The sequence below is a fragment of the Lonchura striata genome, chromosome 5, assembly GCF_050655825.1.
Source record: "Lonchura striata isolate lonStrDom1 chromosome 5, ASM5065582v1, whole genome shotgun sequence".
NCBI lineage: Eukaryota > Metazoa > Chordata > Aves > Passeriformes > Estrildidae > Lonchura > Lonchura striata.
The window spans coordinates 12,727,670-12,743,794 of record NC_140707.1 but is presented as its reverse complement, the minus strand read 5'-3'; the positions used below and the strand labels follow the sequence as shown (position 1 = coordinate 12,743,794).

At 49.7% G+C, this 16,125-nt stretch overlaps 1 protein-coding gene across 1 annotated transcript; it reads right to left on the bottom strand.

The window, feature by feature from the left end:
• Nucleotides 1-11,898: 11,898 nt before the first annotated feature.
• On the bottom strand, nt 11,899-13,365 carry LOC146767241 (syncytin-1-like). The gene has a single exon (XM_085579755.1). The coding sequence runs from the start codon at nt 13,230-13,232 to the stop codon at nt 12,042-12,044; it is 1,191 nt and encodes a 396-aa protein (XP_085435881.1). The 5' UTR covers nt 13,233-13,365; the 3' UTR covers nt 11,899-12,041.
• Nucleotides 13,366-16,125: the final 2,760 nt, after the last annotated feature.

Sequence of the window (16,125 nt, the reverse complement as noted above, 5' to 3'; positions counted from 1 at the left end):
CTCACAGGTCCAGGTTCCTGATATCAGTTTGTAGGGCTCCCTTGGGTCTATCAGGGCAGCACAAGTTTGAGATGGGGACAATTTTGGTCTGGGGTCCAATCTTCGATATAAGGATTTTTTGCAGTCAGGCCCCGGGCCAGTGGCCCCTGGGCACATCCTTTGGCCATTTTCCCTGGGAAAGAAAACTCACAGGACCAGGTTCCTGATGTCAGTTTGTAGGGCTCCCTTGGTTCTATCAGGGCAGCACAAGTTTGAGGTGGGGACAACTGCGGTCTGTGATATATCCTTCGATATAAGGATTTTTTGCAGTCAGGCCAGAGCCCAGGGCCAGGGGCCCCTGGGCACATCCTTTGTCCCTTTTCCCTTGGAAAGAAAACTCACAGGTCCAGGTTCCTGATGTCAGTTTGTAGGGCTCCCTTGGGTCAATCAGGGCAGCACAAGTTTGAGGTGGGGACAACTTTGGTCTGGGGTCCATTCTTCGATATAAGGATTTTTTGCAGTCAGGGCCCAGCCCATGGCCAGGGGCCCCTGGGCACATCCTTTGGCCATTTTCCCTGGGAAAGAAAACTCACAGGACCAGGTTCCTGATGTCAGTTTGTAGGGCTTCCTTGGGTCTATCAGGGCAGCACAAGTTTGAGGTGGGGACAACTTTGGTCTGGGTTCCAGCTTCGATATAATGATTTTTTGCAGTCAGGTCCTGGGCCAGGGGCCCCTGGGCACATCCTTTGTACCTTTTCCCTGGGAAAGAAAACTCACAGGTCCAGGTTCCTGATGTCAGTTTGTAGGGCTCCCTTGGGTCTATCAGGGCAGCACAAGTTTGAGATGGGGACAATTTTGGTCTGGGGTCCATTCTTCGATATAAGGATTTTTTGCAGTCAGGTCCCAGCCCTGGAGCCCCTGGGCACACGCTTTGTCCCTTTTCCCTGGGAAAGAAAACTCACAGGTCCAGGTTCCTGATGTCAGTTTGTAGGGCTCCCTTGGGTCTATCAGGGCAGCACAAGTTTGAGGTGGGGACAACTTTGGTCTGGGGTCCATCCTTCGATATAAGGAGTTTTTGCAGTCAGGTCCTAGGCCAGGGGCCCCTGGGCACATGCTTTGTCCCTTTTCCCTGGGAAAGAAAACTCACAGGTCCAGGTTCCTGATGTCAGTTTGTAGGGCTCCCTTGGGTCTATCAGGGCAGCACAAGTTTGAGGTGGGGACAACTTTGGTCTGGGGTCCATCCTACGATATAAAGATTTTTTGCAGTCAGGTCCCAGCCCAGGGGCCCCTGGGCACATCCTTTGTCCCTTTTCCCTGGGAAAGAAAACTCACAGGACCAGGTTCCTGATGTCAGTTTGTAGGGCTCCCTTGGGTCTATAAGGGCAGCACAAGTTTGAGGTGGGGACAACTTTGGTCTGGGGTCCATCCTTCGATATAAGGATTTTTTGCAGTCAGGTCCTGGGCCAGGGGCCCCTGGGCACATGCTTTGTCCCTTTTCCCTGGGAAAGAAAACTCACAGGTCCAGGTTCCTGATGTCAGTTTGTAGGGCTCCCTTGGGTCTATCAGGGCAGCACAAGTTTGAGGTGGGGACAACTTTGGTCTGGGGTCCATCCTTCGATATAACGATATTTGATGTCAGCTCCTGGGCCGGGGGCCCCTGGGCACATCCTTTGTCCCTTTACCCTGGGAAAGAAAACTCACAGGTCCAGGTTCCTGATATCAGTTTGTAGGGCTCCCTTGGGTCTATCAGGGCAGCACAAGTTTGATGTGGGGACAATTTTGGTCTGGGGTCCATACTTCGATATAAGGATTTTTTGCAGTCAGGGCCCAGCCCATGGCCAGGGGACCCTGGGCACATCCTTTGTCCTTTTTCCCTGGGAAAGAAAACTCACAGGACCAGGTTCCTGATGTCAGTTTGTAGGGCTCCCTTGGGTCTATCAGGGCAGCACAAGTTTGAGGTGGGGACAACTTTAGTCTGGGGTCCACCTTCGATATAAGGATTTTTTGCAGTCAGGTCCCAGCCCAGGGGCCCCTGGGCACATCCTTTGTCCACTTCCCCTGGGAAAGAAAACTCACAGGTCCAGGTTCCTGATGTCAGTTTGTAAGGCTGCCTTGGGTCTATCAGGGCAGCACAAGTTTGAGGTGGGGACAACTTTGGTCTGGGGTCCATTCTTCGATATAAGGATTTTTTGCAGTCAGGTCCCAGCCCAGGGGCCCCTGGGCACATCCTTTGGCCATTTTCCCTGGGAAAGAAAACTCACAGGTCCAGGTTCCTGATGTCAGTTTGTAGGGCTCCCTTGGGTCTATCAGGGCAGCACAAGTTTGAGGTGGGGACAGCTTTGGTCTGGGGTCCATCCTTCGATATAAGGATTTTTTGCAGTCAGGTCCTGGGCCAGGCGCCTGTGGGCACATGCTTTGTCCCTTTTCCCTGGGAAAGAAAACTCACACGTCCAGGTTCCTGATGTCAGTTTGTAGGGCTCTCTTGGATCTATCAGGGCAGCACAAGTTTGAGGTGGGGACAACTTTGGTCTGGGGTCCATCCTTCGATATAAGGATTTTTTGCAGTCAGGCCACAGCCCAGGGCCACGGGCCCCTGGGCACATGCTTTGTCCCTTTTCCCTGGGAAAGAAAACTCACAGGTCCAGGTTCCTGATGTCAGTTTGTAGGGCTCCCTTCGGTCAATCAGGCAGCACAAGTTTGAGGTGGGGACAACTTTTGTCTGGGGTCCATCCTTCGAAATAAGGATTTTTTGCAGTCAGGTCCCGGGCCAGGGGCCCCTGGGCACATCCTTTGGCCATTTTCCCTGGGTAAGGAAACTCACAGGTCCAGGTTCCTGACGTCAGTTTGTAGGGCTCCCTTGGGTCTATCAGGGCAGCACAAGTTTGAGATGGGGTCAACTTTGGTCTGGGGACCATCCTTCGATATAAGGATTTTTTGCAGTCAGGTCCCAGCCCTGGAGCCCCTGAGCACAACCTTTGTCCCTTTTCCCTGGGAAAGAAAACTCACAGGTCCAGGTTCCTGATGTCAGTTTGTAGGGCTCCCTTGGGTCTATCAGGGCAGCACAAGTTTGAGGTGGGGACAACTTTTGTCTGGGGTCCATCGTGTGATATAATGATTTTTTGCAGTCAGGTCCCAGCCCTGGGGCCCCTGGGCACATCCTTTGTCCCTTTTCCCTGGTTGAGAAAACTCACCAGTCCAGGTTCCTGATGTCAGTTTGTAGGGCTCCCTTGGGTCTATCAGGGCAGCACAAGTTTGAGGTGGGGACAACTTTGGTCTGGGGTCCATCCTTCTATATATGTATTTTTTTCAGTCAGGTCCCGGGCCAGGGGCCCCTGGGCACATCCTTTGTCCCTTTTCCCTGGGAAAGAAAACTCACAGGTCCAGGTTCCTGATGTCAGTTTGTAGGGCTCCCTTGGGTCTATCAGGGCAGCACAAGTTGGAGGTGGGGACAACTTTGGTCTGGGGTCCATCCTTCAATATAAGGATTTTTTGCAGTCAGGTCCCGGGCCAGGGGCCCCTGGGCACATCCTTTGGCCATTTTCCCTGGGAAAGAAAACTCACAGGTCCAGGTTCCTGATGTCAGTTTGTAGGGTACTCTTGTGTCTATCAGCGTAACACAAATTTGAGGTGGGGACAACTTCGGTCTGTGATCCATCCTTCGATATAAGGATTTTTTTACAGTCATGGCCTGGGCCAGTTCCAGGGGCCCTTGGGCACATCCTTTGTCCCTTTTCCCGGGGAAAGAAATCTCACAGGTCCAGGTTCCTGATGTCAGTTTGTAGGGCTCCCTTGGGTCTATCAGGGCAGCACAAGTTTGAGATGGGGACAACTTTGGTCTGGGGTCCATCCTTCGATATAAGGATTTTTTGCAGTCAGGGCCCGGGCCAGGGGCCCCTGGGCACATCCTTTGGCCAATTTCCCTGGGAAAGAAAACTCACAGGTCCAGGTTCCTGATGTCAGTTTGTAGGGCTCCCTTGGGTCTATCAGGGCAGCACAACTTTGAGGTGGGGACAACTTTGGTCTGGGGTCCATCCTTTGATATAAGGAGTTTTTCCAGTCAGGTCGCAGCCCAGGGGCCCCTGGGCACATCCTTTGTCCCTTTTCCCTGGGAAAGAAAATTCACAGGTCCAGGTTCCTGATGTCAGTTTGTAGAGCTACCTTGGGTCTATCAGGGCAGCACAAGTTTGAGGTGGGGTCAACTTTGGTCTGGGGTCCATCCTTTGATATAAGGATTTTCCTTAGTCAGGTCCCATCCCAGGGGCCCCTGGGCACATCCTTTGGCCATTTTCCCTGGGAAAGAAAACTCACCAGTGCATGTTCCTGATGTCCTTATTTAGGGCTCCCTTGGGTCTATCAGGGCAGCACAAGTTTGAGGTGGGGACAACTTTGGTCTGGGGTCCATCCTTCGATATAAGGATTTTTTGCAGTCAGGTCCCGGGCCAGGGGCCCCTGGGCACATTCTTTGGCCATTTTCCCTGGGAAAGAAAACTCATAGGTCCAGGTTCCTGATGTCAGTTTGTAGGGTACTCTTGTGTCTATCAGCGTAACACAAATTTGAGGTGGGGGCAACTTCGGTCTGTGATCCATCCTTCGATATAAGGATTTTTTTACAGTCATGGCCTGGGCCAGTTCCAGGGGCCCTTGGGCACATCCTTTGTCCCATTTCCCAGGGAAAGAAAAGTCACAGGTCCAGGTTCCTGATGTAAGTTTGTAGGGCTCCCTTGGGTCTATCAGGGCAGCACAAGTTTGAGGTGGGGACAACTTTGGTCTGGGGTCCATCCTTCGATATAAGGATTTTTTGCAGTCCGGGCCCGGGCCAGGGGCCCCTGGGCACATCCTTTGGCCAATTTCCCTGGGAAAGAAAACTCACAGGTCCAGGTTCCTGATGTCAGTTTGTAGGGCTCCCTTGGGTCTATCAGGGCAGCACAAGTTTGAGGTGGGGACAACTTTTGTCTGGGGTCCATCCTTCGATATAAGGATTTTTATCAGTCAGGCCCAGCCCAGGGCCAGGGGCCCCTGGGCACATCCTTTGGCCAATTTCCCTGGGAAAGAAAACTCACAGGTCCACCTTCCTGATGTCAGTTTGTAGGGCTCCCTTTGGTCTATCAGGGAAGCACAAGTTTGAGGTGGGGACAACTTCGGCCTGCAATCCGTCCTTCGATATAAGGATTTTTTGCAGTCAGGTTCCAGCCGAGGGCCAGGGGCCCCTGGGCACATCCTTTGGCCAATTTCCCTGGGAAAGAAAACTCACAGGTCCACCTTCCTGATGTCAGTTTGTAGGGCTCCCTTGGGTCTATCAGGGAAGCACAAGTTTGAGGTGGGGACAACTTCGGTCTGCAATCCGTCCTTCGATATAAGGATTTTTTGCAGTCAGGTTCCAGCCGAGGGCCAGGGGCCCCTGGGCACATCTTTTGTCCCTTTTCCCTGGGAAAGAAAACTCACCAATCCAGGTTCCTGATGTCAGTTTGTAGGGCTCCCTTGGGTCTATCAGGGCATCACAAGTTTTAGGAGGGGACAACTTTGGTCTGGGGTCCATCCTTCGATATAAGGATTTTTTGCTGTCACGTTCCAGCCAAGGGCCAGGGGCCCCTGGGCACATCCTTTGTCCATTTTCCCTGGGAAAGAAAACTCACCAGTCCAGGTTCCTGATGTCAGTCTGTAGGGCTCCCTTGGGTCTATCAGGGCAGCACAATTTTGTGGTGGGTGCAAGGTGTCTCCTTGAGGACAGCGTTAAAACCACCGGGGCATCTGCAGGGCTTGGGGCAGGACTGGCCAACCCCAGAGTACCTCACGAAGCCCTTTGTGTGTCTGTTGCATTCCAGTAGCACCTGGGGGGTTCTGAAAGTCCCAGTTCTGAGAGAAAATTCTGTTTAACTCGTACACGTTGGCTGGGTGTGCCCCCCCAGTACAGCTTGGTTCTTCTCTGAGGTGGTGCCTGGCAGGGTCTCTCCCTGTTAAGGGCCGGGTGTGTTTTTGGAACAACATGGTGAAGGTTGATTATTTGCTTCAGCAAGAGCTGATGATGTCTGATGGGTTTTTTAGGTACCTCAGCGGCCAGGAGCATGTGTCTAGGTCACTTGGAACACTTTTTGATCTCGTTCAGTTCTTTTCTGCGTGAGGCTCTGCGGGCTGCTGGCCAGGCCCAAAGGTTGCCCCAGTGTCCGTGCTCATGTCAATAATTTAATTTATTTGGCTTTTTTAGGAGCAGACATCGTGGAGGACCTTGGTGCTGTTTTCACTGGCCTCCTGCACTCTCTGAGAGAACCCCTTACTCCCTGCTTGATGTTCCAGCTCTGTGACAAAGCTGCTAAGTTTCCTCAGCTCTACCAGTTTAACCGATACTATAGGCTCTGGATGCCCAAGCAGTCCCAGGAACCTGTGGTATGGAATCCCTGAAGTCACTGAATTCTTGAGCCAGTATTCCTATAAAATCCTCGCAGTCGACAGAGGTAACATTTCCATCAGAAACAGCGTTTTTATTGAGGAGGTAATTCTGCATCTCTTGTTGATCATGCTGGGGACACACGTTTGCTCCAGGGCTTTTCTCTGATGACACAAGAGGTCTCTGTGGTGTTTGGGAGGCGATGCCAGGGCTCAGGGCTCATACAGAGACTCCTCAGCAGGCACAGCAGAGCCTGGTGTGTGCTGTGGCCTCTGTTTACAGCGCCCAGAGTTCCCCCGGGTGGGTGGGGGATCACAGGCCCCTGGGCTGGGTTTGGTGAGTTTTTCTCAGCTCAGCAGTGTGAACACTCCAGATGCCCCTGGGGACACTGCTGGACAGCATCCATCCACTCTCTCCATCCACTCATTTGTACCCAGGAATGTAGGAAACTCTGACTGGGGACAGGCAGTAGTTTTGAAAATCATGCCCTAGCCTTTTTCTCTAGGGACGAACCAAGCAAGTGCCCTGAAACCAGCGGAGCAGCTGCAGGGGCTGAAGGGAACAGAAAGGGCTCCCCAGCACCTTTTGCCTCTGTTCTCTGCCATTCCCCAAAAGGCTTGCAGTCCCGGAAGAGGCATTTGTCATGCAGCCTGCCAAAATAAAGACCTGTAAAATCCTAGCTCTGCCTTTTGTTTAACGTGTTCTTACTTCCTTTTTATGTCATCACAGAAAGCAAGGAAAGAAGAAATGTGACTGGTTCCCACTATTGCTCCGTGCAGGCATTTTTAAAGGCTGCTGTACTTCTGTCCTCTTTTTCCACTCCAAGCTTGACTTTTCACCTCCTTTTTCAAGGTCTGCTGCTTTGGGTGTCCCAAGCAGGGCTGGGTTCCTCGGCAGGGGTCTTAGGAGTTGGTGCAGATTCTGCTTTTTCCGAAGGTATATCAAAGCGTGCGAGCAAAAGGACTGTTTTGTCCAGGGGAAAGCTTTCTCTCAATGACCATCAATGCATGTATGCGTTTTAATTGTGTAACCAGGTGGATTAAGAAAAGCCAACACCTGTAGCAGATTTCTGTTGGATCTGTGTCTGTGAGAAGTGGGCTGTGTGCTGGAGAGGGAGATACGCTGTTGGAGAGTGGCAACAGCAGCAGGTGTGAGCTGTGAGGATGAGGAGGGCTCAGAGCAGCCCCAGGTGTGAGCTGTTAGCATGATGAGGGCTCAGAGCAGCCACAGGTGTGAGCTATTAGGATGATGAGGGCTCAGAGCAGCCCCAGGTGTGAGTTGTTAAGATGATGAGGGCTCAGAGCAGCCACAGGTGTGAGCTGTTAGGATGATGAGGAGGGGCGGGGTCCTGCCGGGGGAGGTTATTTAAGGGCGAGGGTTTACCTTTGCTGGCTTTTGCACGGAGCTGCTGGAGAAGAGGAGTTTATGGGGGGGCTCCCGGGGCTGTCTCCTGGAAGGATGGTGAGCACCTCGGACAGGGTCCGGGGAATCACCTGGATACACACTTGGATACGTGGAGCATTGCTCAAAGCGTAGCGGGGACTTTTCCCCTTTCCCTTTGAAATTTCGTCATCCTGAGGTTGAATTGGAGGGGGCAGTCCTGTGGTCCCGCCTTTTAAGAGGTTTGGACTGAGGTAAAAAGCTCCCTTTTGCCATCATTTGAGGAAAGCCGCTTCTTTTCTGCTCTTCTAGGGGACGCAGTTGAAGGGGAGCCCACGTTTCTGTGCCCTCGTTGGGGTGAGGTGAGCGCCGGAGCGTGGCGTCAGTGTCGGGGCTTCAGAGGAAGGGAGCTGCAGCCGTGGCAGCGCTGGCAGGGCAGGGATCGGGCTGTGCCGCTGCATTCGGGGCGCTTCTTCTGCCCCCGGCCCGGCAGCGAAGGGTCCGGCGCGGAGCCCTGCCGGCAGTGCCGGGGCTGGCCGGGGCGGAAGGGGAGCTGGGCGCGGCTGGGCTGCCGCGGGCCCGCCGGAGCCGCACCGGTGCGAGCCGTGCGGAGCCGAGCGGAGCTTTGGCCGGGCCGGCGGGCGGGGTAGGCGGCGCGGGCAGGGCCGGTGCCGGCCGGTGCCGCCGCTCCGGGCGCGGGGCTCGGGCGCCGCCGGGGCCCCCCGGGCGCGGTGCCGGCCCCGCCGGGCCGGGGGCAGCGGGCGGGGGTCTCCCGGCGCGGCGCCGCCTCTGCCTGCCGGAGGAGCCGCTTTCCTGCTGGAGCCGCGCTGCGCCCGGGGCCGGGAGCGCGGCTTCGCATTTTCCAGCCTTCCTCGCTGCGGTGTTTTTTTAGGGTCTTATCAATGTGTTTTAATGATTTTGGGGCTATTTTTAGAGATCTTTTAGGAATATTTAGGGATTTTTTTAAAACTTCTTTGGCAGTTTTTAGGGGTGTTTTAGGGGTGCTTTAAAGTAGGGTATTTTTATTGTATTTTAAGGGCATTCTGAGGCTATTTGTATGTTTTTTGTGGGGGTTTTAAGTCATTTTGAAGTTGAGGGGTTTTTTAGGGCATTTTAATGTTTTTTTAGGGTCTTTTCATGGCATAGAGGCTGAGGGGCAGCTTGAGGGGCACTGTGGGGGCTTCAGGGTGACAGAGGCTGGGAGGTGAGGGAGGAACAGGGGAGGGGACAGTGGGTGGCACAGAGAGATGCTGAGGGGGGCAGGGGCAGCTGGAGGGTGACAGAAAAGCTGGGGGCTGAGGGGCAGAGGAGAGGGATTAAGGGTGGCACACAGGAGCTGAGGGGCAGCTGAGAGGGGGCTTGAGGGGCAAAGGGGGGCTCGAGGGTGACAGCCAGAGCCTGAGGGCTGGGGGGCAGAGGGAGGGGTCAGGGGTGAAGGGAGAGGGTCTGAGGGCTGGACAGTCCAGTGGGGATCAGGGCTACAGGGTACAGCTTCGGAGGCAAGTTAGGGTACAGGTGCAGCACCCCTCACCCCAATGCTAACCTCACCCTAAGCAGCCTTTTCCCTTTTCACCCCCGACAACAGCAGCACAGCACAGCAAGCCTGACAGCGAGACCACACCGGAAGCCTCCCGCTGGGGCAGGGCAATGACCCTCGCACCAGGACAATGCCAGAACCCTCAGAGGACAACAGGACCCGCTGCAAAAAGGTAGGGATGACATCTGTGGGCTAGAGAGCAAGAGGAAGGGGCTTGGAGGCTGAGCAGGCTTCCTTGAGTGGTTTTTTTTTTTTTTTGCAGGGCTATTAGGAATATTTAGGGGCTTTTTGAAGGCAGTCTCTGGTGACTTTTAGAGAATTGTTATACATTCCTAATGGCTATTTTAGAATTACTTGGTACATTTTTAGGGTCAGGATGAGGGTGAGACAGGATGCCCACTGAAAATGTGGAGTATTAGTGGAATGCTTTGGGAAGGTGCCAGTGGGTGAGGTGCCATGATGCTGTTCTGAAGGTTGTGATTTCTGAGCAAAGCAAAGTGGTTGTGGTTAGGGTTATACGGTTGCAGATTTCTCGAGGACAAATCCAGCACAGAAAAAAACAAGCCCCAAGATTTGTACTCTCAGATTGCAACACGTATTCAGCATGAAAAAAAATCCCTGAGTACTTGGGGGTGGGAGATGCAAGATGAGACAAATCCTGTGCCATTTTGACATTGAGAAGGAAAAAGGAAACATGGGACCTGACAAACCAGGGGAATTGCAGGGCCCTGGGAAAGAATGAGGGATATCTAAATGGTGAAAGCAAATTCAGAAGCCCAGGTTCCTGAAGTCAGTTTGTAGGGGTCCCTTGGGTCTATCAGGGCAGCACAAGTTTGAGGTGGGGCAACTTTGGTCTGTGATCCATCGTATGATATAAGGATTTTTTGCAGTCATGGCCTGGGCCAATGCCAGGGGCCCCTGGGCACATGCTTTGTCCCTTTTCCCTGGGAAAGAAAACTCACAGGTCCAGGTTCCTGATGTCAGTTTGTAGGGCTCCCTTGGGTCTATCAGGGCAGCACAAGTTTGAGGTGGGGACAACTTTGGTCTACGATCAATCCTTCGATATAAGGATTATTTGCAGTCAGGTCCTGGGCCAGGGGCCCCTGGGCACATGCTTTGTCCCTTTTCCCTTGGAAAGAAAACTCACAGGACCAGGTTCCTGATATCAGTTTGTAGGGCTCCCTTGGGTCTATCAGGGCAGCACAAGTTTGAGGTGGGGACAACTTTGGTCTGGGGTCCATCCTTCGATATAAGGATTTTTTGCAGTCAGGGCCCAGCCCAGGGCCCCCTGGGCACATCCTTTGGCCATTTTCCCTGGGAAAGAAAACCCAAAGGACCAGGTTCCTGATGTCAGTTTGTAGGGCTCCCTTGGGTCTATCAGGGCAGCACAATTTTGAGGTGGGGAGAACTTTGGTCTGGGGTCCATCCTGCGATATAAGGATTGTATGCAGTCAGGGCCCAGCCCAGGGCCAGGGGCCCCTGGGCACATCCTTTGTCCCTTTTCCCTGGGAAAGAAAACTCACAGGTCCAGGTTCCTGATGTCAGTTTGTAGGGCTCCCTTGGGTCTATCAGGGCAGCACAAGTTTGAGGTGGGGACACCTTTGGTCTGGGGTCCATCCTTTGATATAAGAATTTTTTGCAGTGAGGTCCCTGGCCAGGGGCCCCTGGGCACATGCTTTGTCCCTTTTCCCTGGGAAAGAAAACTCGCAGGTCCAGGTTCCTGATGTCAGTTTGTAGGGCTCCCTTGGGTCTATCAGGGCAGCACAAGTTTGAGGTGGGGACAACTTTGGTTTGGGGTCCATCCTTCGATATAAGGAATTTTTGCAGTCAGGTCTCAGCCCAGGGGCCCCTGGGCACATCCTTTGTCCTTTGTCCCTTTTCCCTGGGAAAGAAAACTCACAGGTCCAGGTTCCTGATGTCAGTTTGTAGGGCTCCCTTGGGTCTATCAGGGCAGCACAAGTTTGAGATGGGGACAATTTTGGTCTGGGGTCCAATCTTCGATATAAGGATTTTTTACAGTCAGGTCCAAACCCTGGAGCCCCTGGGCACATCCTTTGTCCCTTTTCCCTGGGAAAGAAAATTCACCGGTCCAGGTTCCTGAAGTCAGTTTGTAGGGTGAATCAAAGACGGAAGCAATCCGGGCAGCAGATATACTTTATTGCAGCGCTGGGCACATGGGGGATCTCTCCTCCTAACATGTGCACCGTGCAGCTAAGAAAGCTGTGATTTATCTTACTAAAACATGCATATTCATTACAAGTCCTGAAAATTATTTACATATTCATGATTATTCCGAGATAAGGATGCGCAAGCGTAGTTGCATTTTTGGGTGGTCTTCGGTGGTCGTCAGGGGTCTTCTGGTGGTCGTCCATAGTCTTCATCACTCTGTCCGCTAGTTGAACTTTTATTTCGAGCATGCGTGGTAGTTTTTCTGTGCTCTGGGCCCCATCTTTTCCTCCTTTCATGATATATGGCCTATTCAACTGACCACAGTCCATCTGCTGAGTATGCATTCTTTACATATCATCAGGAAGCTTATCAGAGTAAAGGAAGCTTATCAGAGTAAAATACATAGCCAAGGACAAAGTTTCTACATCTGTTTGCTAATGTCTAGAATAACAGGATACTGGTGCATATACATAGCACATAACGTTTTCTTCACTTAATTCTTTTCTAGTCATTTAACCCTTAAGTAGTTCTGAACAGGTCAGGTCCCTGTATCAAGTCCCCCCTTTTCTATAACCATTGCAAATTCTTTTGCAATCATATTACGCCTCCATATCTATATCTTTCAACATTAGTTGCTTCTTTGTTACAAAGTAAGACACACTTAATTAAAATCCAGACTATGATAATTAACAATATTACAAGTATTACGGAAATAAAAAGTTGTTTTAACCAATTCAAATTAGGTAACCAGGATGTTAGGACTTTCCACAATTCTTCAAATCCCCACGAGGTGTCATCCTTGGTTACCTCATGGAGTATCTTAGTCTGTTTCCAGATTTCACTTAAATCTGTAGCAATTCGATTATTCTGATCTACATATACACAGCAACTTGTATTTATAATGGTACAAACCCCCCCTCGTGAAGCCAATAATAAATCTAAAGCCATTCTATTTTGCTGCACTACTTGTGCAAGGCTATTTATCTCAATCTGCTGTGCTTGAATTGCATCTATTGTTTTATTTTCAATGTCTTCTACTACTGCTGAAATATTTATTATAGCTTTTTCTAATTCACTTACCCCTAGCCAAGGGAGAAACCATCTAGCAAAGGAATGAAATGCATTCTGCCTTTTTATTAGGGGATTTTCTACTTCCCGTCTAATTCTTCGAATATGTGTTTGAAGCCAACCTTCGGATAAATGATTATGTATAGTTATGTTTGGGACTACGGCTCCCAGGGTGCATGTTCCCACCCAATTTTCAGGTAACACTTTCCATGCAGTATCATTGCACAGCCAATACCATCCTTTTCCTTCTGGAACTGGCCAGAGGGTACTATTAATAGAGGTGGGGGACCCGATATATTTTATTTTATTACAACCCGTTTGATTTCCTACATATTGGACGTTATTACAACTCCCAACTTTATCTAATCCTTTAGGTGGGTTACACCTCTGCACACATTTATAGTAAGATTTTTTAATTGGAGGGTTATGAATTTTTAATGGCTGAGCTCTATATGTATAATTTACCCAGGTGGTATTCTCCCAATATCTCGTCCACGGATTATTACCAGGTATGGGGATGCCTATTAACAAGATCTGTTTTCCACTGTATTCAGGCATATGTGTACATATCCAACAATTAGTTCTATTCAGAGTTCGAGATATACCTTCCGTCAGCGAAAGATGAAGATTCAAATCCCACCGTGCCCAGGCTCCCCCATAGGTCAAGATAATCTGGAAAATCGCAATCTGGTAGGTCCTACGGGAGTAGCAGTCCATGGTTTCGTAGGGGCCTTCTTTATTTTCGAGTAGTGAATCCAAGCTGGGTGTTCTTTAATCTTCACCGCAGTGAATGTTGTCAGCAGCACTTGATATGGACCTTTCCACTTTTCCTCCAAGGGTTGTCCTGAAAAATTCTTAACATATACATAATTACCAGGTTCAAAGGCATGGAGGGGGTGATCTAATCCCCTTACTCTAGTACCCAAAACATTTTTATGTATCTCTGATAATTGTTTCTGCAATGCTTTCATGTATTCCAGTAAATATCCTTCCCCAATTTGTGCCAATTCTTCACCCTTAAATTGAAGTTGATAGGGTCGCCCATATAATATCTCAAAAGGGCTTAAATTTTCCTTTGTCCGAGGTTTAACTCTTATTCTCAATAATGCCAATGGTAAAGCTTGGGGCCAAGTTAAATTTGCCTCCTGACTAATCTTTGCTATCTGTTGTTTGAGCATATGATTCATCTTTTCAACTTGGCCACTTGCTTGAGGTCTGTACGGGGTATGTAACTGCCAGTCTATTCCTAATGCTTTTCCCACTTGTTGAACAATTTTAGCATTAAAATGTGGTCCTCGATCGGAGGATATTGTCGATGGAACTCCGAAACGAGGAATTATTTCATTCAGTAGCGCTTTAGTCACTTCTCGCGCTTTGTTAGTCCTGCAGGGATATGCTTCTGGCCATCCTGTGAAAGTGTCTGTCAGGACTAAAAGATATCTATACCCCCCTTTTCTGGGGAGCTCAGAAAAATCAATTTGCCATTGTTGCCCAGGGCAGTTTCCTTTACCTATCATCCCCAATTTTATTTTGCTAGTTGTGTCTGGATTATTTCGTTGACATATTTCACATTGCTGCGTTACCTGTTTTACTGTGGTATACAAATTTCGCCCTACTATTCTTTTGGTCACTTCTTTGTATAATGCATCTGCTCCCCAGTGGGTTTTTGTATGTTCTGCTTGTATTAGGGGCCACAAAATATTAGAAGGAACTAATATGTGACCTTCTTTCAACTGTATCCAGCCCTTTGTTCCGGGCTCACCTCCTAGATCATTAGCCAATTTCAAGTCTTCTTTTGAGTATTTAGGTGACTGTTCTAAATCAATTGGTTTACTGTCTGGTATCAAAGCACATACCTTTACTTCCTCTGCCACTCGCTTGGCCTCACTATCAGCCAATCGATTTCCTATTTCTTGGTCAGAGTTACCTTTTTGGTGTCCTCGGCAATGCATTATAGCTACTTTTTCCGGTAGTTGAATTACTTCTAATAATTTCAATATTTCTTCTGCATGTTTGATCTGTTTCTTCTGGGTGTTTAACAGTCCTCGTTCTTTCCAAATTGCTCCATGCGCATGCACCACCCCGAAAGCATATTTTGAATCAGTCCAAATATTTATCTTCTTTTCTTTTGCAAGTTCTAGTGCCCTTATAAGGGCCACTATTTCTGCTTTCTGGGCCGAGGTTCCTGCAGGAAGAGGGTTGGCTTCGATTACCTTTTGAGTAGTGGTTATCGCATATCCCGCTCTCCGCTGTCCCAGTTTCACGAAGCTGCTTCCATCTGTGTACCAGGAGTCTTCAGCGTCTTCTAGAGGGGTGTCCTGGAGATCTGGACGGCTCGAATAGGTGGCTTCGATGGTCTCTATGCAGTCGTGGGACAGTGGTTCTCTTTGGGCACCGCTGAGAAAAGAAGCTGGATTTATAATGTTAGTAACAATTATTTCTATATCATCTTGTTCGACTATGATGGCTTGGTATTTCAGAAATCTCTGTGGGGAGAGCCAATGGTTCCCTTTTTGTTCTAACACAGCTGAGACAGTATGGGAAACCATCACCGTTATCTTCTGCCCTAATGTGAATTTGCGTGCTTCTTGAATGTTTATTACAACCGCCGCCACTGCACGTAGGCATCCTGGCCATCCTTTGCTTACCTCGTCCAGCTGCTTGGAGAAGTACGCCACTGCCCGCTTGTAAGGGCCAAGTTCTTGGGCTAATACTCCAAGTGCCATCCCCTGTCTTTCATGTGAGAATAATAAAAAGGGTTTAGAGACATCTGGTAAGCCGAGGGCCGGAGCCTTCATCAGTTCCTTTTTAAGTTTCTTGAAGGCGGCTCGAGCCTCTGCCGTCCATTCTATTTTAAGTCGGGTTTTCTTTAGCAGTTCATATAGAGGTTTAACTATTACACCATAGTTGTATATCCATAAGCGGCACCAACCTGCCATTCCCAAGAATGTCCGCAATTCCTTGGCTGTTTGAGGCTCCGGGGTGCGACAAATTGCCTCTTTTTGCTCAGTTCCCAATTCTCTTTGTCCTCTGGAAATTTCTAATCTTAAATAAGTTACTCGCTGTTGCACTATTTGAGCCTTTTGTTGGGATACTCTGTATCCATTCATTCCTAGGAAATTGAGAAGTTCTATAGTCCATGAGAAACACTCTTCCCTGTTCTCAGTGGCTATTAAAAGATCATCAACATATTGCACGAGGATTCCTTTACCATCTGGGGGAGTCCAATTTTCCAAATCTTTAGCTAACTGATTTCCAAAAATCGTAGGGCTGTTTTTAAATCCTTGTGGTAGTACTGCCCAAGTTAATTGTGTTTTTCTTCCTGAATCCGGATTTTCCCATTCAAAAGCAAATAGCTTCTGACTTTCTGAGGCCAGCGGCAAACAGAAGAAGGCATCTTTGAGATCCAGTACAGTAAACCAATGTAAGGTATCTCTCAATTTAGTTAATAGTGTGTATGGGTTGGCTACAACCGGGTGGATGTCTTCAACTATTTTATTAATTGCCCTTAGGTCTTGTACTAATCTATAACTTTTTCCATCTGCCTTTTTAACGGGTAAAATCGGAGTGTTGTATTCTGATTCGCATTCCGTTAGCAATTTGTATTGCA

Bases quoted from the DNA above. Each gene is read 5' to 3' on its own strand.
- LOC146767241 (XM_085579755.1), bottom strand. From the start codon at position 13,232: ATGGACTGCTACTCCCGTAGGACCTACCAGATTGCGATTTTCCAGATT.